Here is a 27954-nt window from a genome sequence, read left to right as displayed (position 1 = left end):
CATCAAAACCCAAACATGCGCAATTCGCCATTCGCTTGTCCATGCTTGGAACTGTATTGAATTGTGACTCATTGCCTCAGGCCAAGGCTATACCCATTTAGAGTCTAAATTAATTTAAGGGGATCCTCAATGCCATAATGGTCCCTGAAGCCAGTACGAATACTGCAAGGTGACGTCCTGTCTATCATCAAGAGGCCGTCCGACTCTGATAGGACGATTTAAAGCGCGCAAAATTGAAATGTATAATGCATGGAGTTGCACTGCATGAAAATGGAGACTCGATCGATACGAGGGTGCAGTGCATCGCAAGCCTGAGGTAAAAGCTCAGCGTCGAGCCCGAAAACGGGCTGGCGTGGTGGAGGATCAGGACGGGAGAGAAAGCTTGAGTTTCCTCCACCAATCTGTAGGACAGCTTTTGAAGATTACTGTACGGATACTTGATATTGGGCGGTGCAGATTCACACACAGATTCACACAACAGAAAAGCACAGCCTCTATCTCGCTCCTCTCCCAATCCTTCAGTGGTGGAGAGAACTGGAAATGGCCCCATGGGGTGGCATGAGACGGAGCTTGCTACAAGCCTACAGCCATTTTACGGAGCACAAAGTCCAGTCACGATGAGTCTTAATTCGAGTGCTTATCTATTATCTGCCCTTCTCTTATTGGAGTGCCCCTGCATCTAGACGAGGCATTGACCGGTCAGATATTGTGCCTCTCAATCAAATGAATTCAGTGATATATGACTGTATTGTCGGTAGACTCCGTACATTTACCAATACCTATGATCTCCTCGTCCACTTGGCGCTGATCAGCTCAACACGATCTACGAATACTTCCCTCCCTAACTATCGGGGAATTAATGTGGACATTTGTGATCCCTCTTGGTTAATCCTTGTACCGAGACTTTTTATGCCCGGCGTATTCGGATTCAGAGGAGCTCGTCTCACGCATACCTCGGAATTGTACTTTTCATCTCGTGGTTCAATTACTGATCAAATTATCCGTATGATGTGTGGCATTATTCAACAACTACCTAGGTAGTGTCAAGTCTCTCGCATGTTTCTTGGTCGGCTAATGATACACATGTCCCCTGACGGGACCCATGCCCGTCTGCAAACCCACGACTATTTGTGCGTGCTGTTCATTCAGCCGGCCCTGCAGTGGTGAGTGACTCTAGATTCTTGACCAGCGTCCATGGATTCTGGTCATCGACATCCGGTTTCTCCCCCGTGAACATCTCCTGTACCTGTTGAACCTCGGCTCGCAACAACGTATCCAGCAACTCCTCTGCACGATGCCACCTCAATTTGCGAATCTCGTCACCACTCTTTTCATCCCCTGAACCTTTCCTCAGCAGATTGCCCCGGGCGTCCTCAATCTGTGACCTCAAGTCTCCCAGTTCTCGCTCCATGTCACGTCCTTCCTGCTCTGCCCACACAATCTGGCGGCGTAACAGGGCGTAGTATTGCGAAGGTGGCATATCACGTTCATACTCATCCATATCCTCCCACACATCTTGTGGGTAGTAGTCCTGTGGGACGGGCAACTCAAAGGGCACGCTGTCAACATCAACCGCGTCAATGAGCTCCTCAGACCCATCCACATCGGCCATCTCAATGTCTTCCAGTGGGTATCCCATCATCGCAACGGTAAATCGTGTTGGCAGGGCAGGTAGATCTCCAAGTAGGCTGGCCTTTTTGTCACCATTGCTCTTGCCACCCATAGTAAGCTTGAGCCTCTTCAAAGGACCACCAGTGCCTCCATTAGAGATACCCCCTGTGTGTCCACGTGGCACAGGGTCGCTAGGTCTCAGAGCCTCTGTCTCATGGACTGTCCTCATGTGCTTGGCGAGTGCGTCAGAACGCGTGAAGCTGCGGTCGCATTCAGGGAGCTGACACATGAAAGGCTTCTCCTTAGTATGGCTTCTCATGTGGGCTTTCAACGCGTAGGCACTTGTATGAGGCTGTCCTTTTCTTTGACAGCCGTCCCATTCGCAATAATATTTCTTTTGACGGGGTACAATATGTATTTCATTGATGTGGGACACCAGATTGTCCATGTTTCCTTGCTCTCGGTCCGAACAGCCATCCCAAAGACACCTCGTCTCTTGGACGTAGTCTGCTAACTCTGGATTTTCAGGGTTTGCCTGCGCCGCTGCATAGGCGGTGGAGAGTGGATGGGTAGGACCAAGATGTGCGAAAGAAGGGGAAGTTGGGACTGAGCCATCTGTATCACTCGAGATAGAGCCTGTCGGGGACCGGGGAGGAATGGCTGTAGAGGCAGATTGGGGTGTTGCATGATCGTAGCTTGATGTGCCTGTCTTGCGACGTTTTGCTGGTGGCATACCGGTGGTTCGCGCAGCGGTGCTTTTAAGGGAGGTGGTATCATCATCAGAGGCCGAGATGGTGGAATCGCGCGAGTGAGAACGTGATCTGGGGTTGAATTTCACATCCTCTGGAAATTCGTCCGAGTCAATATCAGACAAGGGCGACCCTGATGCGGGTGTATCAGGCTCTTGCGACATTTTGAGAACGTCACAGGGTTCTAAGACAGAAGTAACATTGGCCAGAATAGGGAAGTGATGAGCTATGGTGAGGACTCTTTTATGAGCGGCCCGGAAATTGAGAGTCAATGACAATGGATAACATCTTGAACAACGGTGTTCAACTAGAATTCCTTTGGAATTGGTTGTCATGTGTTAAGATTTCGGGAGACTTGCCCTGGTAGGAGGCTCTCTCCTTTTTTGGAGTGGGAATATAGATTCTCCGCGCTCCGAATCGGATGTCCAACTTCAACATGGAAAAATGTTATTGTCCAAGACTAACTGATTCAAAACACTGATTCTACAACGGAGAATCAAGCACTGTCTCCTACAAAAACTTCTCCATGCGCTGCCTTAATCCTCTCTTCTCGTTGTCAACCACGTCCACCTCTCCACTTCCAGTCTCGTCGCCTGAGCCTGGAACCTCACCTTGCTGAGCGAACACCTCATCAGGCCGGAGGGCCGCTTCAATAAATGTCTCCCTGGCTGGAAAGGTGAATGATAGGACTGTATAAACCAGTGACGTTCCCACAAAACCAAGGAGCCAACCAAACTGGTAAGGGTGAATGCCAACACCGACGTCAACGTTATTGTTGATGCCGTTAATGAACCCGGGCAAACTTGGGGCGACTCCACAGAGGAATGCCACTATTGCCCGCCAATTGACTCCGTAAGTATAACGATATATACCGTCCGGATTATATAGTGCAAGTGTGTCATATCTTCGTTTGTGAACCACCCAGAAATCAAATAGCATTATTCCGGCGATTGGTCCAAGGAAGATCGCATATGCCGCCATGAAATTCAGAAAGTTTCCTGCTGATTTCAATATCTTCCAAGGGACAAGTGCCCAGCAGACAATCGCACATAGTAACTGACCCCTCCTGATGTTTATATATTGAGGAGCAAGTGCCATCAGATCATTTGCCGCAGACAAACTATTGGCACTGATGTTTACCCCTAGAGCAGCCAGGGCAAAGGAGAATGCTGCAAAGAATCGTGCTGCACGATTGTCCCAATGACCAACGAGAGCCATAGGATCCCATTCAAGAATACCATAGTGATAATCGCCCGCTGATGATGCTGCAATACCGATGAAGGCGATGAAGGTGAAGAAGATTGGCAACATAGGTACGTATACACATTGCCACTTCACAGAGACTCGAGAATACCTGGAAAAGTCTGCCTGGTTCACGGACAGCGTTGCATAATTGCCTATGACCGAGGTCATCGAGGATAGAAATCCCCAACTATAAGCTGATCCAGAAACTGTGGGACTCTGCTCGAAGATGTGACCTCCTTTCGACGAGGCGAGGGCCCAAATCATGATTGCCAACCATGCTGCAGGAACAATGATAGATTTGGCCATGAAAAGGTATCGCAATTGGTTGGGGTGCATGAATAGGAATGGCAATTGACCGAGCCAGAATAAGAAAAACGAAATCATCGTTGCATCATCGATACCCTGTGACTCCGGTATGTGATTTGGAAGGGTCAAAAAAGATGGCCAGATTGCGCCGAGCATAACGCGTACTGTGTTGGCACCATTCATTGTCTGGATTGCGAACCAAAAAATCGCAAGAATGGCTCGGGAAATGATGGCGACGTACGAGCCCCAAAATCCCCAGCTTGCCCTGGCAATCACAGGGAACGGCACATGGTGAAGAACCCCAATGGCGCCGTTGAACGCAATCTGTAAGTGGATGGTCAATACTGGATCCTATGTTGAAGTATCCTGGCTGCCAACTGACCACAAACGATATGATGAAGAAGCTTAGTGCGACTATTCCCAAACTCTCACGCCAGGTCAAGCCGACGGCAATGATACCGGCTGCGAATTGCCAAGTTGCTGCATTGAACTATAACATGTCAGCTTTCATAATCTCAAGCCAGAGAGTACATCCACTCACGGCATCAGAAATCCAGTAGCTGATGAATGAAGTAACACCCCATTTCCTTCCGGCTGGTGGAACAGGATCGAGATCTTTATTGGTCCTTATCACCCAGGCAAGTCAGTTCTAAGCTTCGGACCCTATTCGAGAGCAAGGCGCATAGACTGGAATGTGGCGGCAGACTTACCATCTCTCATTGCCTTCCGCAAAGGCCGACTTGGGTTGTTCAACCTTGAGGTGTGGTCTTTGAAGCTTTGGCAGTCGGAATCCCATTATTACAGCAATCCTTGGATTGCACTGAGTTGCACAAAAACGATCTAGAGAGCTCCTTCGGATTTCGAAGTTGACTCGCTGGGGAAGGGGCCGCTGGAAATGTATTTGAATGTCATGCACTGACCACATACGTGAATTGTTTTCCGATGTCTATTGGCTATCTCAACCTCTTATCGAACCAAGGATTACTTGGTGCAATCTCATCTTACCGATCATCGTCTATGGAAATACCAAGCTCACGCGATATTGATCAGAGGTGAGCTACACGTGGAAATGATATGCGGAGATGTGAGAGGCCATCGAAAACTGCCATTGGATTTCCTCTCATTCCACCTCGTCACCACCCCAGCCAAGGTACTGGGCAAGGCTCCATAGATAAGAGATTTATAGTCTAACTGGACGTGGCAGGTGAGTATCAAGCTTCTGGACGAGCATAGGCGATCCCCCTGCCTCACCATAGGGGAAACAGCGGGCTTCTCCATGGGATACAGTGATCGACATAACATTTGCCTTCCTTTTGGGCAAGCGTAGCCTTGCACTTTGGGATCCTCCTCATTGTATTGCGCGACGGTGAGAGTGCCGCCTGTATCTCGGCCAGCACCATCTCGTCGACCTGTAAACTTGTACTCTCATATTTTAAGTCCATGAAAATGAAAAGAACAACCACACTGTACTGTGCCTGCAATCAAGCAGTGTTTAGAACGAGGCTACGGACAAACACATCAATGCAACAAGCCGATGCTTAGATGGGCCGTCGACCAAGATCAAGTGCACTAGTAAATAGCCAGACGACTCCAGCTCGTAGTGCACACGTGGCAACAGCAAAGAGGCCTCAGATGCGGGGTTTTAAATTCCTGAATGCTGGCGACATCATCGAACTCCCATGGTGAAACGCAGTCTGCCTAAGGTATTGCTAGGCAGGGATCTTGGTCAGAACCAGATGAATGTACCTAGAGTATAGATCTCACACACTCTAGTATTGCAAGAAGCATTTGATAGCTGCTAAATGCCTAGGTACTTTTGGAATTGGAAAACTCTTTTGTGTGTTGGCCAGACTTTTACCTAGGCATGTGCAATGTAGAAAGCCAGCCTTGCGGACGCGGTGTGCCGATCAAGGGAAAGAGCGACCAGGGCTGACGCGTTGTAGCGCGTCCTTGCTGCTTCTGAGACGCGGGGGAAGCCTAAAGTGCTCCTCGTCCTGGCGGTGTTCCAAACCAAATTTCAGTCCCCTTTTCGACCACTAATATTACCCTTCGTGTTGAATCACATCGAACCATTAATGTCTCACCGGGACAACGCATCGCTCAGTTAAAAGCTGGATAGTTGGGATCTACAAACCTGTCGGGTTGAAGTTGTATAACTTTGCCAAGCTCGACCTCTACGTGCAGTGGTGCCTGCAACGTGACCTCTGAGATGCAACTGCTGGTTGTGCCTCGTGTCGATTGAAAGAAGCTTCAAAATTCATTCCTGCAATGATCAAAAGCAGCTCCAATTTCTGTGGTTTTGCACCTTGATCTGACAGTTCACTCTTGATTCCAAGAACAATGTCTTCTCCGAGCACCAACCCAGAGACCGAGTCGGCACCACTTCTTGCCACAGGATGCCCATCATGTGCCAGCCATGCCAACCTCAAACGTTGTCAAGGCTGTAAGGTTGTCTCATACTGCGGTCGGGTTCCATCAGACTTCAGATCGTGATTCTCACAAGAAGGATTGTAACAAGATCAAGAAGAAGCATGCCGCACTGGCTACCGAAGAGCAGCGACTGCGTGACTTTCCAGGAGATTTCATGACCCCAGCAAACGTATTCGAAGAGCGTGAGGGACATTTCTGGGGAATTTTGGAAACCCGCACGTACATGAGATTGCGATATGCTCTTATCGAAGCGTTGTTGAAAGTTAACACGCGTGATGCGGTTCAGGCTGCCCTCGATCATGCTATGGACATGTTGAGACTCTGTCGATCAGACAATATCGGCGTTCGTGACCGCGTGCCTGCACTCTACTTGCGCCTCGGCATGGATCAAGAAGCCTATGACTTCTGCAAGTGGTACGCTACAGATGGCTCACGAGGTGACTACGATTGGGGAGACATGAATCTTGGGTTTCTCGACGTGAAAGATGCTAATATATTTGAATCTTCCATGTTGGAATTCCTTGGGTGTCAAGATGCAAACATCCTCATCGTTATAGCACTTATCAAGATACGACTGCTTCACCAACTCATAGACCTCCGCAGTTCCAATGCAATTCGCGACCAGGTTCCCCAGGAGGTTCTTGATAAGGTTCGGCGGGCGCTTGTGACCAAGGTTGTCTTAAAAGAGAAGGATATCATGGACGAGATGGATCCGACTGCCATGATTCTCAACTTGCGCTTGGACATTGAAACGCTATTCTTCTCTATTCAGGAATCTTGCCCTTATTTTTGGCCAGCGTTGCTTGACCCAGAACAACATCTCAGTGCTCGCCCTGCCTACTACAGCTCCGGTTCCTTGGAACAAACGCAGCTCTACGTGCAATACAACTATCATGCATGGGCTGAAACTCCACGCGCACTCGACGTCATTAAATGCTTCGTTGATGGAGCAGAAGACCTTTCAGATTATACCCGTGCCGAGGAAGAAAAGGGAGGAGACAATGACGATGATTCAGATGCATGGGAAGACTGCGATGAAGAGGACATTTGGTTGAAGCTGCCACCGCCGAAGTGCACGTTTTACCCTCCTATCATTCATTACCGCAAACCTGCTTGGAATGTTTAGCGTTATAGCGAATGGTACAATGTTTCGGGTGTTCTCCGAGGTAGACAAGAAGGCGCAACATCGTCTCACCGGTCTCGAAGTCTATTCAATATGGGAGGGCCTCAAAATCAATAACAGGGGTGGCTGTTGTGGGATCAAGTAGCATTTATGCGCTAATCCATGAGTCGTTTTTCTTCACGCATGCTTCACGGCAATTGGGTCAGGTCAGGGGTCACACTGTTCTTAGGCCATATGCCATTTTCTTCTATCAAAATTGGCAAAGATCACACTCCTAGTCCGGAGGAGCTAGGAAAGATATAGCTAGAAGGTGGTTTTCATATTTCAGCTTCTCCCACCCCTTTGAACATTTCAAGCCGTCCGCTCTTATCCTTCTCCAAGCCCCCGAAGTCGGTGACCCTCCTGTGCTCCGCATCCATCACCACAGACTCTTATAGCGTGGCTAATATCTCCGACGTCCCCAAAGCTCATATCTCTTGCCCGTGACCTGACCGAAACACGGGACAATGAGATTGCTGGTGAGTTGTAACGTCCAAGTGAACCTGCTGTTCCTGCTCACATGCATGTGCTGTCTGTTGTGATCATGTGGATGACAGCCAAAAGAGCAATAGCTCTGTGGTTGTTGAACTTTCAGTTGTCCAACTTGACTTCTGCGGGACAATGGTCCACGCAGCTGTATCCTGTCTAGCCCTGTTGATAGACAGATTTATCTGGGGATGAGTGCTTTATTGAGCACGTTCCAATAGTTAGATCGTAGATGTTGTATGACTTTCATGTCACGTTCCTTCGCCGTTAGTCGTGTCCGCCCAACCTGCCAGTCACAGCGTTTCAATCATTCACCCCACTGACCGAGCTGCCAGAAGTGTCACTGCTCGAATCACTCCCGGTCTCACTGCCAGAGCTGTGATCACTTGCCTCGTCAACAACGAGCTCGAGCTTCGATCCATTCTTCACACCGCCAGCGGCAATCAGGCTAAGTCCAAGTGCGCCATTGCCCGACTGTTTCTTCTTTGCCTTGGCGACAGCATTGCGGTGCTTAGCACTGACCTTGCACACCTCACCGGCGTAGTAGAGACGATATGCGACGTCGCTGTTGCTGGTGCCTTGCTTCAAGGCCGTGATGGTGAACATTGGTCCAAGTCCTAGAGCCGGATCCATTTCGTCCTGGACCATTTTCAAGCCTTGCTTCCTCAATTCCGTGGTGAGAAGAGTGGAGGACTTCGTGGTCTTTGCTTTGTGGCCCTTCATTTTGTTTGCTGGAAGTTGAGGGTTTTATTTGGTGGTGAGTATCTTATGTAAAGGCAAAAGCGGAAGTTACGGGGAAATAGGAGGAAAGGATTTCTCAAGGTTACGGACTCACGCACGGAGAGAGGAAGACGCGAGTGAGGGAAAGAAATGGCAGAACTAAATATTGTTTAACATCACTACAGGAGTATTTACAGTAGCTATGAATCATGTACACGTGATCGGCAGGGTGCCCGCCATTGAGGACCTCATAAGGATGTGCCTGAGGTTTCCGAGTTTGAGCCGTGTGCAGGTATACCGTGACGATGATTATTGTTGCAGGCTGGTGACCAGGGGTTGAAAATTCTCTCAGACCACTGCCCACTACCCACTGCACCTGAGGTCATCATGAGCTGGAGCGGAAGTATTGCCTGCCCGAAATGGACTTTTCTGGGCCAGCAATTATCTTCGAAGGTCCTCCGACTTCTGCTTATTGTTGCTGCCCAACCCAGAATTTCATGAAGAATCAGACAAGAAGTAGGAATATGGAAGTCCTGAAAGAAAGTAGGAGTAAGAAACTCGAGAGTCCTGGGAGTTCTTGGGTAGGAAGTTGGCGTCGCTGGCCAGCTCACCTCTTTACTTGGGGAGACACAGAGGAAAGCTATGACGGCAAGGCTCCCACTGTCTCAGTAGGAACACTGACTAATTAGCTCGGCAATCTTTCTTCATTAAAATGGTCTCATACTAATCGAAATGGTCTCATACTAATCGGTTAGTACTACTACCAGGCTATATATCTTCTTTTCGCTCTACAACATCACACGCCACTCGCCCTCTAGCATAGAAAATCTGAGCTCATCATGCCATTCACCATTAGTCCATATAGCTTCGCGATCGTTTCCGTCCTGCTGGAATCCCAAGCGCTTCCAAAGTCTCATGGCTCCCGGATTGAAAGAAGCACTCTGCAGACCGATGCGGTGTAGCCCGGCAATCTCGAACCCCCAGTTAAGTATCCATCGAACAGCCTCGCTTCCATAACCCTTCCCTCGATGTTCAGCAGCGATGAGGATGCCAATGTCGAGTGTTCGGTGATGCTCACTACCCTTGACCACGCCATGCAAATTCACAAATCCAATAGGTACAACTTTCTCGGCCCTAGAGTGAACATCTTTTTAATCGTCAAGTTCTTCACTCTTGACCGGAAGGCAGATCAAGACATCGATCAGACGGCCAGTAGCTTTGGCTTTATGTTGCAGGTTGAAAGCATCTCTACTGACAGGTTGAAATAGCTGTTTGTATCTATTCTGATATAATGATTGTGGATCGAGCCAAAGTGAGTGCAAGAAAGCCTTGTCTTCTTCGTTGTCCTCGATGGCGCGATAAACGAGTGATTTGCTTCGAAATGCATTGACTATGGCCATTTTGGGCCCTGCAATGACGGCCTGATTAGATGTATTAGGCTTGAGTCGTAAATAAATAGCCCATGGCCTTGCATCGATTGTAGCAGTGTTGACACTTCCTGCTGCCAGAAAGTTCTCGTCCTGATGCCTGGCTTTTATCCATGATGCAGCACAAGACCCATTTGATTCTCTAATAGTCAATGACCCGAAGCGCTCAAAGTCCAGGTCCGAATACTTCCTGAAGACTGGAAGCGCCTTGGTTGCCTTTTTGCCTCACTTGCTTCGGTTGCCTTTTGCCTTTCTTGCCTCACTTCAATCACTTGCCTTGGCATTTCCCGAGTCTTATGCCCAGCGGCTGAATGACTGATTGAGAGACCATTGCCTTCCCAAGCATGAGTGTCATTGCCTCAAAGCATGCCTGCCACTGGTTAGTTTTATCCCTGCTTCGACTTCCATCCTCCATGCCAACCAATCCAACCAAGCTCATTCGGGCCTCTTGCACCAATGATGAAAAAGCCGGCTACAAGTACTCCTATGCTGACCGCTCCTGTTGGCACCCACCCACCACTTGAGTAGTATATGACACTACCTGCCTTGGTTCCCGCGAGCTGACCCAGATACAAAACGCTCACGAACGCCGTATTCACCCTGTTCCTCATCTGTGGTTCAATGGGATGAATGGCGACCCGATTTGAAATCTGCAGAATCACCAAACCAATGTCGAGCAGCGCTGCCTGCAGGATTGGGCCAGCAATCGAATGCGTGCCCAGGAAAGTCCCCAGTACAACACCGATGAGGCTCACAACCTTCCCAACCGCTGCAGAAAATAAGGGCTCGCCAAGTGGATGAACCAGGTATTTGCCACATAGCGGAGCAGCAGCCATGGTTGCAAGACCAATGAGACCCAGAAGACCAATTTGGCTCGGGGTATATGCATAGTTAGGCTCGGAGAGCAGAAAGGTGACCGTAGTCCAGAACGATGATACAGCAAAGAAGGTCGAAAACGACAGTAAACCGGCCTGGACGAGAACAGGATGTTTGGGGTAAAGGGCAAGAATCGACCAGAGAATTTTAGGATACTTTCTGAGAAGTTCTCTTCCGGAACATGAATTGAGGGATCCGTATTCGGGCATGAAAACCAGGAGCAAGGAAAGCACCAGTGATTGAAGCCCAAGAGCCATCCAGTAGACGTAGCGCCATGAGAGATGATCTGCGATGATGCCAGATATCACTCGTCCGATGAATATCCCTAGCGTGGGACCAGTACTCATGATTGACAGGTTAAATGCACGATTTGCCGAATCACTCAGCTCGGACACCAGTGGCAGCAACAGTTGCGTGACAGGAGTGAACAAGGCCGAAAGAAACGTGAATGTAAGAAATGGTGTGTATCCATTTGAGACACATATTCCTAGCCTGTGTGGTACTGAAGTCAGCATCAACGCCTAAACCCTGATGGAAGCCTTCCCATTCACTTACCAGAAAATGGTCGTGAGAGCCATCAATATCAAAGTAAAGCTTCGGCGTGGGAAATAATCCGCCAACGGAAGAATCATAAGCAGGCCGATGGCATTTCCAGCCTGAGCCAGGGCCGGAACATTGCCAATCTGCGACAGCGAGACATGGAAGTCTTCGGCCAGAATGTTCAATATCGGCTGATTGTACGACAGATTTGCAGACGTGAACCCAGCAGCGAGAGCATATAGAATCGTCAGTCTTCTCGTCAATCTTTGCGGGATACGGTCGCTGGACAGATGTCGTCCGTAGGTGAGGAAATCGAAGACGTATTGGATGCCCATGCCGTATGGTCTCTTTCGCTGCGCTCCTGAGAATGGCAGCTAAGAAGGAATGACCGGTGTGCTTGGTGACCGAGCATCCAAATATGATTGATACCTCTCAGCGACTAGAAGAGAGCATCGACTTCGTCCTAGTTCTCCCACAACATTATATTTTCTTCTATGACATTTAACGCCGTTGTCTCCATTGACTCCGTTGCCATTAGAGTTCATCGACATAGGACAGAGTATCTCCGCACGAATCATATCAAAACCCTCGTCGGCTATTACCCCGAGATTCACCACCAACTTGAACTTACGAATCGGCATTTGATCGTGAGAGTCGGCAGTCTTCTTTATAAATATGCAAATTCCCGTCAGCGGGTAGTTGAGGTTGGTTGAAGACGTCCGAGATATCAAGATTGAGAAAAGGCTTTGTCGAAACTATTCTGCGAAAGAATGGCAGACCAGACGGTGGTCCTGATCACAGGCGCCAGCAGAGGCAAGTAAATATGCCACTGTTTCTCCGGTCCCCCCAGGAATCACGACCTGACCATAGCCATAAAACCGATCTAGGAATCGGAAAGGTCTTGCTCTCGACCTATCTCGCTAGGCCGCAACACACGGTCATCGCGGGGCTACGCGACATAAACGGCACCTCAGCAAAGACACTCCAAGACCTTCCGCACGGCAGCGACAGCAAGGTCATAACCGTCCAGATCGACAGCGCGTCCACCACCGACGCGGCCACCGCGATATCAACTCTCAAGTCGCAACATTCCATCACACACCTCGACGTCGTGATCGCGAACGCGGGCGTGTCGAAATACTTCGGGCCGGCACGCGCGACGCCGGCAGCGGAGATGACAGAGCACTTCGCCATCAACACCGTGGCACCGCTGCTGCTCTTCCAGGCGACGGCGACTCTGTTGGACGCAGCCCCCGGGACTCCCAAGTTCGTGGTCCTGTCGTCTGGCGCGGGCAGTCTCGGCATGGTCGAGGACCTGCCCGTCGAGAACACCGCGTACGGGGCCTCCAAGGCCGCCGCAAATTTCGTCACGCGCCGTATTCACTATGAGAATCCGAGATTGGTCGCTTTCCCCATTAATCCCGGCTGGTTGCAGACTGAGGTATGTGATCTCTCTGGCCGTGTCAATGAATCGAGGTTATCACCATTATTATCTTGTGCGACTGACATGCGACCGAATGGTTGTTAGCTGGGAAACCATGCCGCGAAAAGCGCCGGGATGAGTGCGGCGCCCGTGCCGATCCAGGAGGGTGTGAACGGTGTGATTGAACAGATCGACAAGGCGACGCGGGAGAAGACGTCTGGGAAATTCATGACATTTAGTGGCGAGCAGATGCCCTGGTGAGAAGCCGCTACTCCAGATCACGAGTTACGATTAATGCGCCGGCCGACCAGACAATGGATAATGTGATGGAGAATTGTCTCAATCAGACAGAGGAGCGTCAGAATATTCTGATTATGTATGTATATATGTAAAGGCATACCAAACTATGCAGTAGGCACCTCTGTCCGTTGAAGAGTTGATGACATAGTCGTCATATCTTCCCTACATAAATCCCAATCCCGATTATGTATGTAGACTAATGATCGCAAAACCACCCATCTCAACCTGCAGGGTCTCAGACCCGGGTATCTATCGCATATGAGAATGCCGCTGTCCTATCTACCTATGCAATGCAATATATTCGATGACAAATTCAAGAGAGGAAGGAGATGTGTGGGCATCGAACTATGTTCAGGAAAGAGGATGGGAACGCTCAAAAAAGTAAAAATCAACGGCGGAGGCGAGGGAACGGGCTTCATGTACTGGCTGTACTGAGAGGGCAATGTAGGTAGCTGTAAAACAGTAGGAGTAAGGGGAGTGAGTGATTTGTGACTCCTTCTCTTCCTTTGTTCAATTCCACTTCGAAGAACTCTGCATCTGTCGCTCAGTTCCATCCGTCCATCGTTCCTATATGACAATTTTGCGGACATCAAATGGAGCTTCTCCGCACACAACACGATAGGATCTCGCTCATGAAACCCTGGAAAGTAAAAGAAATCTATATGCATACCACGAACATGTGTCTTCCTGAGCCCGGTTCCCAAATAATTGATCCTCTTTCTTCCTGTCAATTGTGAACGAAATGAGATCCTGAGGACAGGAAACCCGTGGGATTATCTGCAAGAGCAAGCAAACGAAACAGAAAAGATCGACAGTTGTGGGGGTATTATGTGACATAAAACATGAGATGCATTCCCTTTTGATCACCTCCATTTGATTCTCCCGATTCTAAAGAACAACCAAGCAATCAATCAATCAATCAATCACGCTTGCTGAATAAATGACATAACGAAGGAAATGCTTTGCGTTCGAATTGTTTGGATATTCTTATCCTGAAATTGGCTCAGGCTCCTCCAGGTGTTGTGTGTGCCTGCCATCGAGGGGAGATGCGTCCTCGTCGACGTCATCTGCAAAGTCAAGACTTGGTCTCTTAGACTGTGTCGGGGTGTGTGGTGATTCATCTCGGAGTGGAGGGAATGGCTGAGAGTCTTCCGGTCTCTTCTCTTGTTGACGGTTTGACAAAGCACGTGGTTGAGAATTGTATGCTCTAAGGGGTCTGGCCTCCGCAGCCCCTTTTCGAGCCTGTGCAGCTGCAGCCAAAGGTCTCATACTAGGAGGTGGTGCAGACCTCTCACCAGAGAGTGATTGTCTCTGAGTCGTACTTGGAGGCGTCATGATCCCAGAGAGAATGCTTGCAGGACTTCCTACAGTAGACCTTGATGGTGTTTGACTGCCAATACCAGTAGCAAAATCTGAAAGGGCGCCAATAGATGTGTCTCGAGCTTTCCGCCAGTTACTCAAGGCTGCCACAGCCGCCATAGGAAGAGCCTTGGGTGATTGCGCATAGCTTGTCAGAGAAGAGATTGATGGTAATGAGGAGGTCAGTCCAGAGTGTGCTCGTTCTTTGAGCTGCTGCTCCATCTGAAGATTTGCTCGAAGTCTGATTGCTGCATCTTTGACTGTTTCTCGGTCGAAATCTGGTTGAGCCAATGTCGTAATAAGATCCTGAAGATCATCTGTACGAACACTGAGCAATTCGCGAAGCCAACCAATTTCGGTGTCCCTTTCCTTAATCTTATTTGGAGCTTCTTTGTCGACGGTTGCAAGCTCAGCCTCAAGTTGTTCGATCTTCATTTCACGATTCTGAAGCTGATCTTGTAGAACCATGATCGACTCCCGGAGAGCCTGTGGAGAGATCTTTTCTGGTAGATCGGTGCCTTTCGCATAGGAAATTGAAGCACTAGTGGCACGTTGTGGTGGCGACGCAACAACAGACGGTGCAGGGGTTGGTAGGTTGATTCCCTTGGCTAGAGCAGCTTCTGCAGCAGCTCTGAGGGCAGATTTTGCAACATCTAATCGATCTTCCAAGTCTGCGATCCTGCTCTGGAGATGCTTATTCTTGTCTTCACCTAAACTTAGCCTCTCATTGAGTTGATGCTCAAGTCTGGTTCTGTTGTCAAAAGAATTATGCAGCTCACGGGTATGTCGTTCTCGCAGATCATTGAGCTTCTTCTCATGGACTTGGTGTTGGTCTTCAAGCCCGCTTTCTCTTCTTTCGTTTGATTCACGGATTGCTTCCTTGTGCGCTTCGATAGTCTCGGAAAGAAGTGCATCATGTTTAGCTTTCTGATCCTCCAGATCCAACTCTGCGTGGTCAAGGCGACTTTGTAGTCGATTTATCTGGGCATCCGAATCGGTTCGAATGCTATGAAGCTGTGTCTTTGTGCTTTCCAATTCTGCTTGCAGACGAGCAGTGGACACTCCAATCTCGGCCTCCTTGCTCTTCTGTACATGATCCAGTTCGCGACTCAACTCAAAAGATTTTGTGTCAAGAAGTCGGTTTTCGTCGCGCAATGATGCCACCAAGTCATTAAGTCGCGAGATGTCTTTCTCAGCATCTTCAAGACCCCTCTTGTAGTGCAAATTCGCACGGTTCTCTTTCTCCATAGTATCAAGATCTGCCTCGGCCTTTGAACGATGCCGACGCTCTTGACTAAGAGCATCTTCCACCAATGCCAAATTGCTGAGCAATTTGTGCTCCCGTTCCCGTGAATCAGCCTGCTCGGATTGGGTGTCCTGAACCACTCGAGTTAGATCCTCTTGCAATCGCTCAACTCTATTTCGGAACAATGTCCTCGACTGCGATTGTTCTTCCAGTTGTTTGGCGAGATCATGTAGAGTCTCTCGGAGTGCTTTGTTCTTCGAACGTTCCTCACGGATGTCGTCACGCCACTGATCGCTTGAGACCCGATACTCATCCAGAGTCGTCTGCAAAGCACTATTCTGGAGTGTCATATTGTCGAACTGATCTTCAAGATTCTTGTATGACTCCTTCTCTTCGAGGAAAGCAACTAAAGTCTGTTGAGTTTCCTCTGATGCTTCACGGTATTGTGCTGCTTCATCCTCTGCAATGCTTAGGCGTAGCTTAAGCTCAGCTACTTGCTCTTCTGCTTTTCGTCTCAATTGTACCTCTTCTGCATTGTGTTCCTTTGCCATTTTCAGCATTGATTCAAGACCATCAATCTGAGGTTTCAGTTTGCCTTCGGTAGCCTCGTAGTCTTGTTGAACTCTTGATCCACGCAGTCTTGGATGTTGGGAAATCACATCTTCAACGACCGTCCTCAGCTCGTGCTGCGTGTTGAGAGAGTTGTTCTGGAGAGCGACCTGTCGGATCTCTTGCAACATCTCACTGAACTCTGTCAAGTCAAGTGCAGGCTGAGCTGGAGCGGGTGGTTCGTAGGAAGCAAGGGCTTGAGATACAGCAGCACGAAGTCTGTCCTGTTTCCACACCTCTCTTCTCGCCGAGGGAGACTTTGAACGGTATGAGGCGAAACCTTCAAATGCATCGTAATCATCCTCATCCTCATCATCGGCATCGGAGTCTTTGATGTCAGCCTCGGCGGATTTGCGTTCATGCTTCGTCTTTGAACCACTAGCAAGTATAGCCAAGGAGTTCTGGATGGTCTGAAGAGTGCTCTCTAAGGGTCCTAACCTGTTCTCGAGTATGCCATCAACCAGATCGTTGACGTGACCATCAAAGAATTGCGACCGTAACTGCAATTTTGCTTCTTCAGCTGCAGGCATGCTTCCTCCCCAATCGCTGACGTCCTCTCTTCCAGTATTGAGCTTGTGTATTCCAATACCAAGGCCAGTAGACGGGGGATAGGAGAGTTCACTCTGAAGGATCCTGTTATCATGAATTCGGGCTGGACTGGGGCTCGGTGCATCACTGCGAAAGATGCCACTGAGGCGCATGTCTACCAGTGGGGTAGACTGAAGTGGTGTGTCGATGCGTTCTATTCCGAGCTCTGGATGAACTTCGAGCTGCTTCATAACAGCATCGATATCCTCAAACGAAGGAACAGGTTCATCCTGGTGCCGCATTCGTAAACCAGGAATGAGGTCATCTTCATTGGAAGATGCTTCTGCTTCTGCTTCGCGTCCTAAGTCTCTCGATCCTTCTCTCACCAAATTCTCCGTGTCATGAACAGGTAAGCTTGGTGCACTGCTGATCGAAAGAGCTTTGGCTTCAGCATCGGAAGGAGTTTCAACATCCACTTCAACTTCAGATCGTGAGTCCGAGCCTGGTTCCAGGTAGTGATCAAGATCTGGCGGAGGAGAAGATAAGTTGGCTCCCAGGACTACAGGCGTGTCTTCTGAATCTAATGGTGCTGCAAATCGGGAAGCCTCCAAGCCTTGGGGTTTCCGAGGGGCGCTCAACGATGAAGCCACCTTCGGACTAGATAGTTGTGGGCTGAATTCAAACGGCTTCGCGAGCGCAGAGAGAGATGATTTGATCTTGTGAGATCGGAACTCTGGTTGTGGGGGAGAAGCTTGACGGCCCACGTCAGCTTCAGGCTCATGATCATCAAAAGAAGGTTCCTGCTTCAGCGCACTCTCTGGCTCAACATGTGGTTGTTTCTCCCATGGAGGTCGTGCGTCATTGAACATGGCAGCATCACCTTCATTCTTGAATGTGAAACTTGATGCACTTCCATGGCTAAGGCGAGAGGGTGATTTCAGTTTAGTGGAGACAGATTTGTTGCTCAGTTCATTCTCGTCTGGTGAGATGTACGACCAGCCATCGAAAGATGGTTTACGCTCATTTGGATGGCCGTGAACAGTGTTGGACATGTTTCCACCTGCAGGAGTAATACTGGACTGACGGAAAGGCGCAGAGTCAGCATAGACAGGGCTTCTGTCGCCGTCACTACCGGTGCGACGGGCTCGCTTCTGTCGGTCAGCAGGCGCCATGGGGCGGCCACCCTCGTCTTCTTGACTTTCATCATATTTGTCCTCCCCTGAACTACTCACGTCGTCCTGAATTGGACCCTCTTTTGACCTGGGACGAGTGATGGTTACAGCTTTGCTTCCTCTTCTGGTTGGCTTGGAATCTGGACCTATAACAACGTTCCCGAAAATGCTATTAGATTCGACCGTCGAGCCTGGAGTGGTTGACACAATGTTTGAGCCAATGGTTGAGAAAATGGAATTCGAAGGGCTGAACACTGGGGCGTCTACATTGAATGTAGCAGACGAAAATCTGAATCCTGAGTCTTTCGGAGCTTTGTGCTGGGGAGGATCTGGGACTGCTGATGAATTCGGGGCCGATGGATCCTCTTTGCTCGTCTCAAAAGCGAATTGCTTGGGTGTAGAGGTAGCTGCAAACGTAGGAGTGAAGGCAGGAGCATCAGCGTTGAGGTGCGACAATGATAGTCGAGTCCTGGCAGCGTTTTTAGGTGCAGTTGATGCTGACGCTGGGGCCTGCTGGGAGACACTGAATGGTGCAAATGCATCATTGTTGAAAGAAAAGTTGGAGCTTGAGAAGCCACCACGGGGATCAAATTCCTTTGCTTGTACATTGAACTTGGGGAGCACGGTAGGTGGTTCATCAGTATCGGACGCCTTAGCGTCGCCCTTGGCTGCATCGCTCAAAGCCTGCCAGGTCACGAACGGGTTCTTGTCGTCCATAAGCATGGGGGTAGCCGCTATGCTTGGATTCGTCTCGATCTCTGATCTCTCATCTGTGAGTGTCTCAGGTCGTCGTAAAATGGGAGGTTCGTCATTTTGCTCATCAAAGTTGGAGTCCTTCCGCACAGGTTGGTCAGAGATTGCATTGTGCTCTGCGTCATGGTTTCTATCCTTTTCGACCAGGGAGGCTTCTGCTTCATCAATTTCCCTCTGCAAGGCCATGCTGAGATTGTGACGATGGCTTTTGGGAGTGGGATGCGCAATTTCAATGGGCGATCTTGATGGTACGCGGAACTCTGGGGTACGTGTCAAGCTGTCAACACGTTGAGGCAGCGCAGTGTTGGGTGCTTTCCAATTGCCTGGGTAAGGACCAGTGAAATTGGCCTGTGATGGGAAGTATCCGTGTCGAGAATATGTGGGCGGCATATTTGCATTGGGTCCACGAGGATCAAACCCTGGCTGTTGAGAGCCCGGAGATAAAACTTCACCAAGATTCGGCAGCCGCAACGGGTTGTTGGGAGAAAAGCTATTCTGCCGTGACGACAGGGGAGGAATGCTCAATGGGACGCCAGGGCTAAATGAATGGGATTGCGAAGCAGCGTGATCAAAGGGTGAGTTGATGCGACCACGTTGATTGGGCGGCGCCATTGATTGCTTGTGAGCATGCAAAGGCTTCGGAATTCCTCCAAAGTGCGATGAATTGACCGACCCAGGCTGAGGACTCATTCCAGCAGACGAAATGAGGGATGGTGAAAAAGGATTGCTAGTAGCTCTGAGAGGATTACTTGCTGACGATGATGGTGCGATGGGTGGTGAAGGAGCCAGACCAGGGTAGCCGGAAGATACACGGCTCAGATCTGGCGAGAATGGGGACCTTGTGGAAGGCGGGGCCTCTGAGTTGCTGGGACTCACGCCCAACGCTCTCAGCTTTTCCTCCTTAAGGTGACTGACCCACGACTCCCACTCGGCCTGGTTTGGGATGCTCACTTGATATGAGCGTAGCTTTCGTTCCCTTTGTAGATCAAGCGGGTCTGGGTACACTGGACGGCTCTGACCATTGCTCTGTATGGAATGACTCGATGAGCTATGCGTGAGCTCAAACCCATCAATATTATACCCTTGAGCAATCCATTCGTTTATCCTGTGCTTGGCTTCTTCCGCGGTGAGTAAAGGTGGTAGACCAGCTGCTTCTCGATCTGTCAGCGGGAGCGCGATGATACACGCTTTACCCCTCCAGATAACCTTCTTCTTTGGTCGCTGATAGGACTGTAGAGAATTAGGTCGAGGTCGCAGTGGTGATGTCGGACTTGGAAGAGGCCTGTCCTCAGCTTCGAGCAAGGACATTCGACGGTCATGCGCCTGCTGCGGCTTACTACCCGACTCGACGATCGTCGAGCCTGGAGACGCCATTGTGAGGTCCAAAGACGGAAACAGCAATTGCTGTGGATTGTGCGGCTCTATCGACAGGATCTCTGAACCATGGAAAATATCAGGAGTGATCGTTGCGAGGCTTTCTGACCGGCGATGTATTCGTGACAACTCAGGTTGATCGCTAACCGGGGATGGACCCCAGCTGTCGAGGTAAGCCTCCCGGGTTGGTGTCTGATCTTCCTGCTCTTTTCCAGCCGTCTCAGAACCCGTGTCCTCGGAATCGCTCAACCAATTCAAATGTTCCGTGTGACGTTTTCGATTGGTCTCAACGGGCTGAGTCTGGGCTCGAAGAGGTACAGACCTGGCGGAAAGGTCGTGAGTCGACGCCGCTGGAAGGATTTGTCGCGTCGGAAGTGATGGTGATGACGAACCAAACGCGGCGTGCTGGCCAGTCGATGGTGCAGGTCGAGCAGGCCTTCTTGGACTCGGTGTGGCGTAAGGGCTTCCCCAGGCTGCCGCGTAGTATGGTCGAGGGAGATCAGGAGATTTGAGATGAGAAGAGTGGCCTCGAGAACGGTGTAGATTCGGTAAAGGAGGAAGCGTGTAGGGCGATACCCAGTTAGCGGAATCAAGAGGAAGGTCTTCGGTCATGGATTGAGTTGGTATTTCGAGGTCGCAGTTGGGAAGAAGCTGACTCGGGACCAGAGGGTCAAGACCAGCAGCTGCGCCATGGAAGAATTGGAAGATGTGAGGTCAAGGTAAATGGAGGTGAGGACCACCGAACTGGAAATGAGGTGTCCAAAAAGTCGTGGTGTTGGCCGAGATTGATTACCTGGTTCACTGTAATTAGGAAAAACGCGCTAGATGACTAGCTTTACCGATGATGGACTAAAAGAGTGTAGTAATCGATCGCCATTGGTCGAGAGATGATACTAAAGAATCAAGCTTCGAGCGCGGCGCCTTCCGTACAAATTGCAGCTCACCCTCTAAAGTTGCATTTGGCGTGCAGGCACCCACAGGCGTTGGGCAGTGATGCGCTTTATTAACCATGGTAGCCTTTTAGCCTTAAGGTCCGGGCAGGCGTCCCTTAAAAGTTAGGGTCAAGGGCCACTCCATCTCCATTCTTTGGTTGGTGTCCACTTGCAGTGACCAGGATGCACGCCTGTCTCTCCCCTTTCGCCTGTTCAAATTCTCCGGGTGAGACCAGTCCACTTTTGGCTTGCTGGTCCTTGATCCATACTATGTAGCGGGATGCATGTGTTCAACCCCAACAAGATGTTCTCTGGTGGTTGAATGCGAAGAAGTTCCACGTCCTCGTTGTCTTAGACACATTTATTATAGGGCACGCCCACCGTTCGATATTCCTGAGGCATCGTTCACATAGAACCATTATCATCATGATCCGAATATATATATGAAGAGTCCGTCATGCAATAGTTCCTTTGCTTGGAGTAGTATTGTGTCTCCGCTGGGTCCGCTCCTGTATTCCGTGTTGCAGCAAATACTTCAGTCCGAATATGCCAACAGCCTGGATTTATCAGGCACTTCTCACTCCTTAACGCCTCGCTTCCCATCATCGAAAATTCTCAGAACGGAGTCGCATCCCTGTGGATTGAAAAATTCTTCCAAGTCGTATCCAATGCTTTTGTCCCCTCCCAAAAGATCTGCCGTGTATCATAATCCACATTCTTCTTTAGCTCATGAAATCGATTCGCTTCGGGTATCACATCGTCCATGGCTATACCCTCTTCCTCAAGTAACATGACTCTCCGACCGAGAACGGCCATAATTGGTCCTTCCCAAACACCTTCCTTGCCTGCCTTTTTCAGTTGAGCCAAAGCACGCCGCCGAATGTTCCAATCTCGACACTTGCAAGATATGAAGAAAAGTGGGTGTACGACCCCAAGTTCCATAGTAAATGGTGTATTCTCGACCTCTAGGGGTTGGGCATCACTCATTTTGAAGGTCGCAGTCATTTGTTCAACTTTTGTCACCATATCTTCGAAATCATCCCGGAAGTTGTCGAAAACGGTTTCGGGCCCACAATCAATGCTGACCTTTAGCATGATAACTGCGCACTTAATCTGCAGTCGTAACCCGAGAAGACTTTTGATCTCAGCCTGACCAAGTCTCCCTCCCTCCAGTCTAAAGAATTCTTCTAGAGCACCAATCCAGGCGTCGAAGACCTCAATCGCTTCCTGCGTCTGCGTCCGCCATTCCAGTGGAACCAATTCAGCCTTCCAATAGCGGTACATCTTCAAGTCGGATTTTACCAGTTGATAGACAGAGACAAGGAGATTATCGAGATGATTCCGGACTTGGCTCAAGGTCAGATTAGTTGGCATTATCCGTGGTAGGGCGGTGACTGGGTAGGTCAAAGGTTCTGCCTTCTCTTTGGAGAATGTACATGCTTGGATATCATAACGTGCAAACACTCGCAGTAGGTCGTCGAGTTCATTTTGAGGAATCTCTCGAAAGGTCGCCCGTGAACTGGCATACTCTTCAGGCGAATAGGGCGTGAGAGACATGTCATCTCCTTCTGGAAGATTCATTTGACGGATCAATTCTCTCATGCCGAGTTGGTAGTGAATGACTGCTGCCATATTGTTGCGACGAAGGACTTCGAAGCATGCAAATAAAATACTTGCAATGATGGCCAACTTGGCGTTGGTCCTTGAAGGGAGATTCAACCGTTGATTCAATTGGCGGAGTGCGTCCCCATATAACTTCAACGCGTGGCGATAGCTCTTGTCGTCTATCAGTTCTGTCGTATATTTGCCACACCGATCCTGGTAATCCTCATGTAGTGTTCCCAGAGCAATGATGGCGTTCCGGACAACTGGTTCCTCTTGGCCCACTTTGAGTACGAGCTTGGTCCAGAACCCGGTTTCCGACCCACCAGCGAACGCTGGTACGGTACAATATTGAAAGCGGTGGAAAATTCGACGTTCCTGGGTATTGCCTTGAAACGGTTTTGAGATTGATCCGGGTTGAAATAGCTGTTGGAAGTTGAACTCCGGTCGTCGAAGTGGCGATAGTGGAGATGCTTTTGAGCTCTCCGAAGGCTCCTTGAGGAACTCGTAACCGTCGCACTTGCGACCGGTGGTGGTGCAGCGCTTACCTAAAGATACACGTGAATTTTACGAAAGGAAACCAACGAGGCGGGTCATCTTACAGCTGGGTTTGGTTTCATCGCATTTGATGCGCCGTATCTGGGAGGCAAATTGCAAGTCAGACAACGAGTCAGGAGGGCAGATGACGACGAAAAGAAGGCAGTTCAGCTATGCAGTTGACGAAAGACAGAGCTATGGCTGTTTCGTGCGGGTACGAGTGCTCGTAGATGCAAAACAAGAAGTGGATGGTGGGGAAATGTGGTAGGATGCTATTCTCACCTTGCAGGTTTTACATCCTGTCCGAACCTAGATTCAGATTAGACCATGTCTCGTATGTAGACCGACAGGCTACAACAGCTTACCTTGGGTTTACTTGCCCGACGGCGTTTGGCAGGATTGGCTACCACTGGAGAGAGTGCAGTTGGTGCATACCCATAGTTGCCAGCAAGCTCGAGGTGAGGTACGAGGATTTGACGAGTGGGGACAGGGGCGGGCCACATTGCGAGCGAGGTCAGGTGGCGAGTGCTGTCAAAAACGTGGTCTCGAACAAAAGTACAAGTGCCTGACTTGCTCCGGACTAGGTAGTAGTAAGGCGAGAAGTCTCAAATTTCCGTGCCCGTTGCCGGCGGGTGTATTATAGGCAGATCAGCAGGAATGGATTGAGAAAGATCAAACGCTTGATGATGTAGTATATTATACGTATATGGTGCCGTGGTTGGAGGGAGCATAGTCGAACTTTTGTAGGGTCCTTTGAACGAACACTTTGGCAGCCTTTCAATATGCCTTGCAAAGTTAAGCCGAGGTGTAGAAGAAAGCGTAAGATGTGGGCGAGGCTGTTTAATAAAAGTGTCCAGGATAACAACAGCTCCGTTGTACAGGGGATGGCAGACTGCCCTGAAATGTGCTGGATAGGTGATGGGATTGGAGGTTAGAGCTCGCGTTGGCCGAGAGTCAGTGCTTGTGTGTAGCTACCTAGGCATGGTCTGGTTAAGCTTGGGGCATGCGTCAAGTGTCGACACAGGTCTCGGGCAAGAGATGATGGATTTGGCCCCAATGACTGGTACCTCTGAAGGGCATTGATCGATCAAGGTTGGAAAAAGCAAAAGACCCGGACCATCAGAAGTCGGTGTGTGGCTAAGTCTGCGTCTGGTGTCAGTTCGTTTTTGGTGGGGACCATCATGGACAAATTTAGGTCCAGTTGGAAGGGTTAATGGTGGTGGCTGTGGTACGAGCCCGCAAATCACGGCGGCCCCGGTCTTGGCATATCGAACCTCACCAGAAGGACATCTCACCAATTTACATGTCATCCGACAACATTGTCTTGGAGTGGGCGACAGGCATTCTTGCGTCTTCAGGTACGGAGGACTTCGAATTGGCTGCGTTTGAGTGACCCAGTGGAGGACGGACTACATCCTTCTCCCTCGCGGCGGCCTTGCCTTCTGCAATCAGTCGTGAGTTTCAACCAACAGGTACGAGGTACTCGTATAGAAGTCACTCGATGTGCTACACATCCTGGAATCCTGCTCGCGTACTCGTACTCCTTAAAGCGCAAAGGGTTTGGATCTCGTGTAGGCTTGAAACCCTTACCGCAGATCAAAGCTTGTGTTCATTTCTCACTGCTCGTATCCGGTTGTCGCACCGCCTTGGACGCAGGTACCTCGTTAGAATTCGGCCGATTTCGCATATCACATCGACAGCAACAAAGTAGTGGCTACCATCGTTGCCATCAATGTTTGATAGCCTCATCATACAATGTGCAACTCGATGTCGGGAATACCTCGGCTACGGAGCGGATAAATGATTAATCCGAGAGAAATGTGGGACGCCTGAGTCGCGTGTTTGTCGTGGGTGACTCGCGTTGTCTACTCGTTGGTAGTTGAAGACAAGAGCATGTAAACATTGTTATCTCAAACAAATCAATGTACAATTCATGACTACAACATTGCAGCAATAGTGCCTGTGTATCACGAGAGACAGTTATGGTAAGTACCGCAGCCTGTTGTCAACATCAATTGTAGCTACATATCCTCAACTCGGTGGTAAACATCCACCTCCGCTCCACACGATCATCGTAGGATGAGACAGCTCTGATCTCCCAACTAACGGCAACAGGCAGCATCCCTTCGGCGACTTGTCAAGGACCACGCGACATTGAGGAACAGTCCGCCTCCGAATTACATCTTCCCAGATAACGACGATGCATCGACCATACCCGATGACTTGACCCAACTCCTAGTCCTCATCACTGGGGCCGAGGGCACACCATACTCGCAAGGGTTATGGCGGCTTCATTTGAAGATGCCAGAGGATTATCCCAAGAATCCGCCCAAGGCAACTTTCCGAACAAAAATCTACCACCCAAACGTCGAGGAGAAAACTGGGGCTGTTTGTTTGGAAACATTGAAAAGAGACTGGGATCCAAAATTGACACTAAAGGACATTCTCATCACGATATCCTGTCTTCTCATTCAACCAAATCCGGACTCGGCACTGAATGCTGGTGCTGGCGCCTTGATCCAAGAAGATTATGATGCGTTCTCAACACAAGCGAAATTGATGACCAAGATCCATGCCTCTATCCCTTTCTCTTTACTAGATGCTGTCCAAGAGGCGAGAAGACGAGGAGAAGAGCCTACAGCCTCCGAAAAAATACCAGCGATGACTACCAATGATCAAGAAAGAGAAGGTAACACCAAGGAGAATGCACTCAAACATGGATTGTCTCGAGGATCGAAAGAGGTTGTGAAACCCAAACGACCGCTTGCGGAACTGTACACTTCTCCCAGCTGTGAAGAAATCCCATGTGTGTCCGGCACGGCAGACCAACCCGCCGAGCAAGATCAAAGCTACTCTAACTCAGAGCCTGGAACCGAAGGACCATTGAAGAAATCCCCCAAACTCATGCGCCCTGGACCGGGCGGTCTATCAATTTTCAAAAACAATGCACGGGTGGGAGAACCGTCACGATCCTCCGTCACTCGAGTGGAAAGCGATAAAGAGAATATCGCGGCGTCCGAAAAGAAGACTGGCGACACTTCATCGACACTTCCACCAACATCGAGACCCCCAGCGCTGCGCAAGGTTTCAAACGTGGGCACGAGGAGAGTAACGCCACGTGTTGGCATTCGGAGACTTTGAAGTGGCTTTTCAAGTAATTATGTTTTTTCTCAAGCGTTCAAGCGTGCATTAGAATGACTGTACGTGGTACGAGGTCGAATACCTTGAGTACCTAGGTAGGTAGGTACGGATACCCGCCTCTGTGAGGTATTTCCCTGGCAACACTAGAGAGGTGTGTGATACGTCATATTTCGACTATTCATTGCACTAAATACCCCTGAAAAGTGCAAAACTACTCTAAAACGCCGGTCTTGGCACCACCAGCCTTCCGTTCCCAGCCTCCAGTCAACACGTCCTAAGCCCAAACAGGCTATACCACAGCTCTAGTGAGTCAAACAGCGCAAGGGTTAAACATGTTCTGTAACACGCCTCCTCCAAACATCTTGTCTGGGTATCCATAGATTCGTCACCACTGCAAGCAAGGGGAACTACAGGGTGGTTGGCCAGTGCTGGGTCTTGCTATCGTTGGCCCGGCCATTTTGTTTGTATAGCGGGTAGCGACATTCATGTCGTGCAGTGGGTGGGATGAGAGAGGGATATATAAAAATGGCCAGAGTTGGGAAGGGAACTTGTTTCTCAACCTCATCCACACTCACAGTTATCTACAACACGATCGATTAATCATTGATTCCTACACTTGTCAACTTCGAATATAAACTTCGACACACAATCTCCCACGACTTGAATATTGAGACACAGCAAACACAGTAAACACATCTCTCTCACACATCTCCCCCCCTCCAAAAATGCATTCCATCACACTCAGCACCATCTCCCTCACCCTCGCCCTCCTCTCCACCTCGACCACCGCACAAAGCACCGTCACAGGCGCATCACAGCTCTCCGACGGACAAATCCAAGCACCCACAAGCACAGTACTGGCGTCAACACTATCATCACCGGCCGACCCATCCGTGACAACCACAACGTCCGCGCCCTATGAAAACCCATTCACCGTCTACCTGACACAGACCAACTCTCTGGGCGTCATCACCGGCCACCCAGAAGTCGTCACCAGCCAGCCCGCAGTCGTGACCTCGCAGCCTCCGTCCGCCACTCTGCCCTCGCTTTCGGGCTACTGGTACGGCAACGGCACCACCACGGCCAGCAGCACTGAGACGTCCGAGGCTCAGCCCACCACCCTTGCCACGAGTACTGTTTCTGGAAGTGGAACTTCCGCTGCCTCGGGTTCGAGGTCCGCCACTGCCACTTTCGCGCAGGCAACGGGTGCTGCCGTGTCGAGTAGAATGGTCGGCGGCGCTGGTTTGTGCTTGGTTGCGCTGGCCATGGGCTTTTCCATGCTATAAGCGAGTCACGACCACAGGTGTGGAATTGGCAAACTGGGAGCCTTTCGCAATTTTTCTTGGCCTTGACGACTGGAGTTGAAAACGGTATTTTAGGGCATCATTGGATTGGGTGATTGGCAGGATTTTCATGAATCATGGCA

At 49.8% G+C, this 27954-nt stretch overlaps 11 protein-coding genes across 11 annotated transcripts; 4 read left to right on the top strand and 7 right to left on the bottom strand.

Annotated features, from left to right (window-relative positions):
- Positions 1 to 1141: 1141 nt before the first annotated feature.
- Positions 1142 to 2524, bottom strand: LTR84_001882 (uncharacterized protein; the record flags this gene model as incomplete). The annotated part of the gene is made up of 1 exon (XM_064845500.1): positions 1142 to 2524. One exon carries the CDS (start codon positions 2522 to 2524, stop codon positions 1142 to 1144), a length of 1383 nt encoding a protein of 460 aa, XP_064707045.1.
- A 346-nt stretch (positions 2525 to 2870) lies between these two features.
- On the bottom strand, positions 2871 to 4707 carry LTR84_001881 (uncharacterized protein; the record flags this gene model as incomplete). The annotated part of the gene is made up of 4 exons (XM_064845499.1): positions 2871 to 4235; positions 4294 to 4401; positions 4453 to 4537; positions 4622 to 4707. The coding sequence occupies 4 exons, from the start codon at positions 4705 to 4707 to the stop codon at positions 2871 to 2873; spliced, it is 1644 nt and encodes a 547-aa protein (XP_064707044.1).
- A 1620-nt stretch (positions 4708 to 6327) lies between these two features.
- On the top strand, positions 6328 to 7467 carry LTR84_001880 (uncharacterized protein; the record flags this gene model as incomplete). Its single annotated transcript, XM_064845498.1, has 1 exon — positions 6328 to 7467. One exon carries the CDS (start codon positions 6328 to 6330, stop codon positions 7465 to 7467), a length of 1140 nt encoding a protein of 379 aa, XP_064707043.1.
- Positions 7468 to 8292: 825 nt separating this feature from the next.
- On the bottom strand, positions 8293 to 8712 carry LTR84_001879 (uncharacterized protein; the record flags this gene model as incomplete). The annotated part of the gene is made up of 1 exon (XM_064845497.1): positions 8293 to 8712. One exon carries the CDS (start codon positions 8710 to 8712, stop codon positions 8293 to 8295), a length of 420 nt encoding a protein of 139 aa, XP_064707042.1.
- Positions 8713 to 9860: 1148 nt separating this feature from the next.
- LTR84_001878 (uncharacterized protein) lies at positions 9861 to 10109 on the bottom strand (the record flags this gene model as incomplete). The annotated part of the gene is made up of 1 exon (XM_064845496.1): positions 9861 to 10109. One exon carries the CDS (start codon positions 10107 to 10109, stop codon positions 9861 to 9863), a length of 249 nt encoding a protein of 82 aa, XP_064707041.1.
- Positions 10110 to 10522: 413 nt separating this feature from the next.
- On the bottom strand, positions 10523 to 11887 carry LTR84_001877 (uncharacterized protein; the record flags this gene model as incomplete). The annotated part of the gene is made up of 2 exons (XM_064845495.1): positions 10523 to 11504; positions 11568 to 11887. The coding sequence occupies 2 exons, from the start codon at positions 11885 to 11887 to the stop codon at positions 10523 to 10525; spliced, it is 1302 nt and encodes a 433-aa protein (XP_064707040.1).
- Positions 11888 to 12375: 488 nt separating this feature from the next.
- On the top strand, positions 12376 to 13236 carry LTR84_001876 (uncharacterized protein; the record flags this gene model as incomplete). The annotated part of the gene is made up of 2 exons (XM_064845494.1): positions 12376 to 12993; positions 13081 to 13236. The coding sequence occupies 2 exons, from the start codon at positions 12376 to 12378 to the stop codon at positions 13234 to 13236; spliced, it is 774 nt and encodes a 257-aa protein (XP_064707039.1).
- Positions 13237 to 14262: 1026 nt separating this feature from the next.
- LTR84_001875 (uncharacterized protein) lies at positions 14263 to 20928 on the bottom strand (the record flags this gene model as incomplete). The annotated part of the gene is made up of 1 exon (XM_064845493.1): positions 14263 to 20928. The coding sequence occupies one exon, from the start codon at positions 20926 to 20928 to the stop codon at positions 14263 to 14265; it is 6666 nt and encodes a 2221-aa protein (XP_064707038.1).
- Positions 20929 to 21863: 935 nt separating this feature from the next.
- On the bottom strand, positions 21864 to 23890 carry LTR84_001874 (uncharacterized protein; the record flags this gene model as incomplete). The annotated part of the gene is made up of 4 exons (XM_064845492.1): positions 21864 to 23398; positions 23453 to 23489; positions 23670 to 23696; positions 23753 to 23890. The coding sequence occupies 4 exons, from the start codon at positions 23888 to 23890 to the stop codon at positions 21864 to 21866; spliced, it is 1737 nt and encodes a 578-aa protein (XP_064707037.1).
- Positions 23891 to 25369: 1479 nt separating this feature from the next.
- Positions 25370 to 26528, top strand: LTR84_001873 (uncharacterized protein; the record flags this gene model as incomplete). Its single annotated transcript, XM_064845491.1, has 2 exons — positions 25370 to 25372; positions 25503 to 26528. 2 exons carry the CDS (start codon positions 25370 to 25372, stop codon positions 26526 to 26528), a joined length of 1029 nt encoding a protein of 342 aa, XP_064707036.1.
- Positions 26529 to 27253: 725 nt separating this feature from the next.
- Positions 27254 to 27814, top strand: LTR84_001872 (uncharacterized protein; the record flags this gene model as incomplete). Its single annotated transcript, XM_064845490.1, has 1 exon — positions 27254 to 27814. The coding sequence occupies one exon, from the start codon at positions 27254 to 27256 to the stop codon at positions 27812 to 27814; it is 561 nt and encodes a 186-aa protein (XP_064707035.1).
- Positions 27815 to 27954: the final 140 nt, after the last annotated feature.

This window comes from Exophiala bonariae, assembly GCF_035927105.1.
Source record: "Exophiala bonariae strain CCFEE 5792 chromosome Unknown scaffold_11, whole genome shotgun sequence".
Classification (NCBI taxonomy): domain Eukaryota; kingdom Fungi; phylum Ascomycota; class Eurotiomycetes; order Chaetothyriales; family Herpotrichiellaceae; genus Exophiala; species Exophiala bonariae.
Note: the sequence above shows the minus strand (reverse complement) of the source record. Positions and strands in the feature narration are given on the sequence as shown.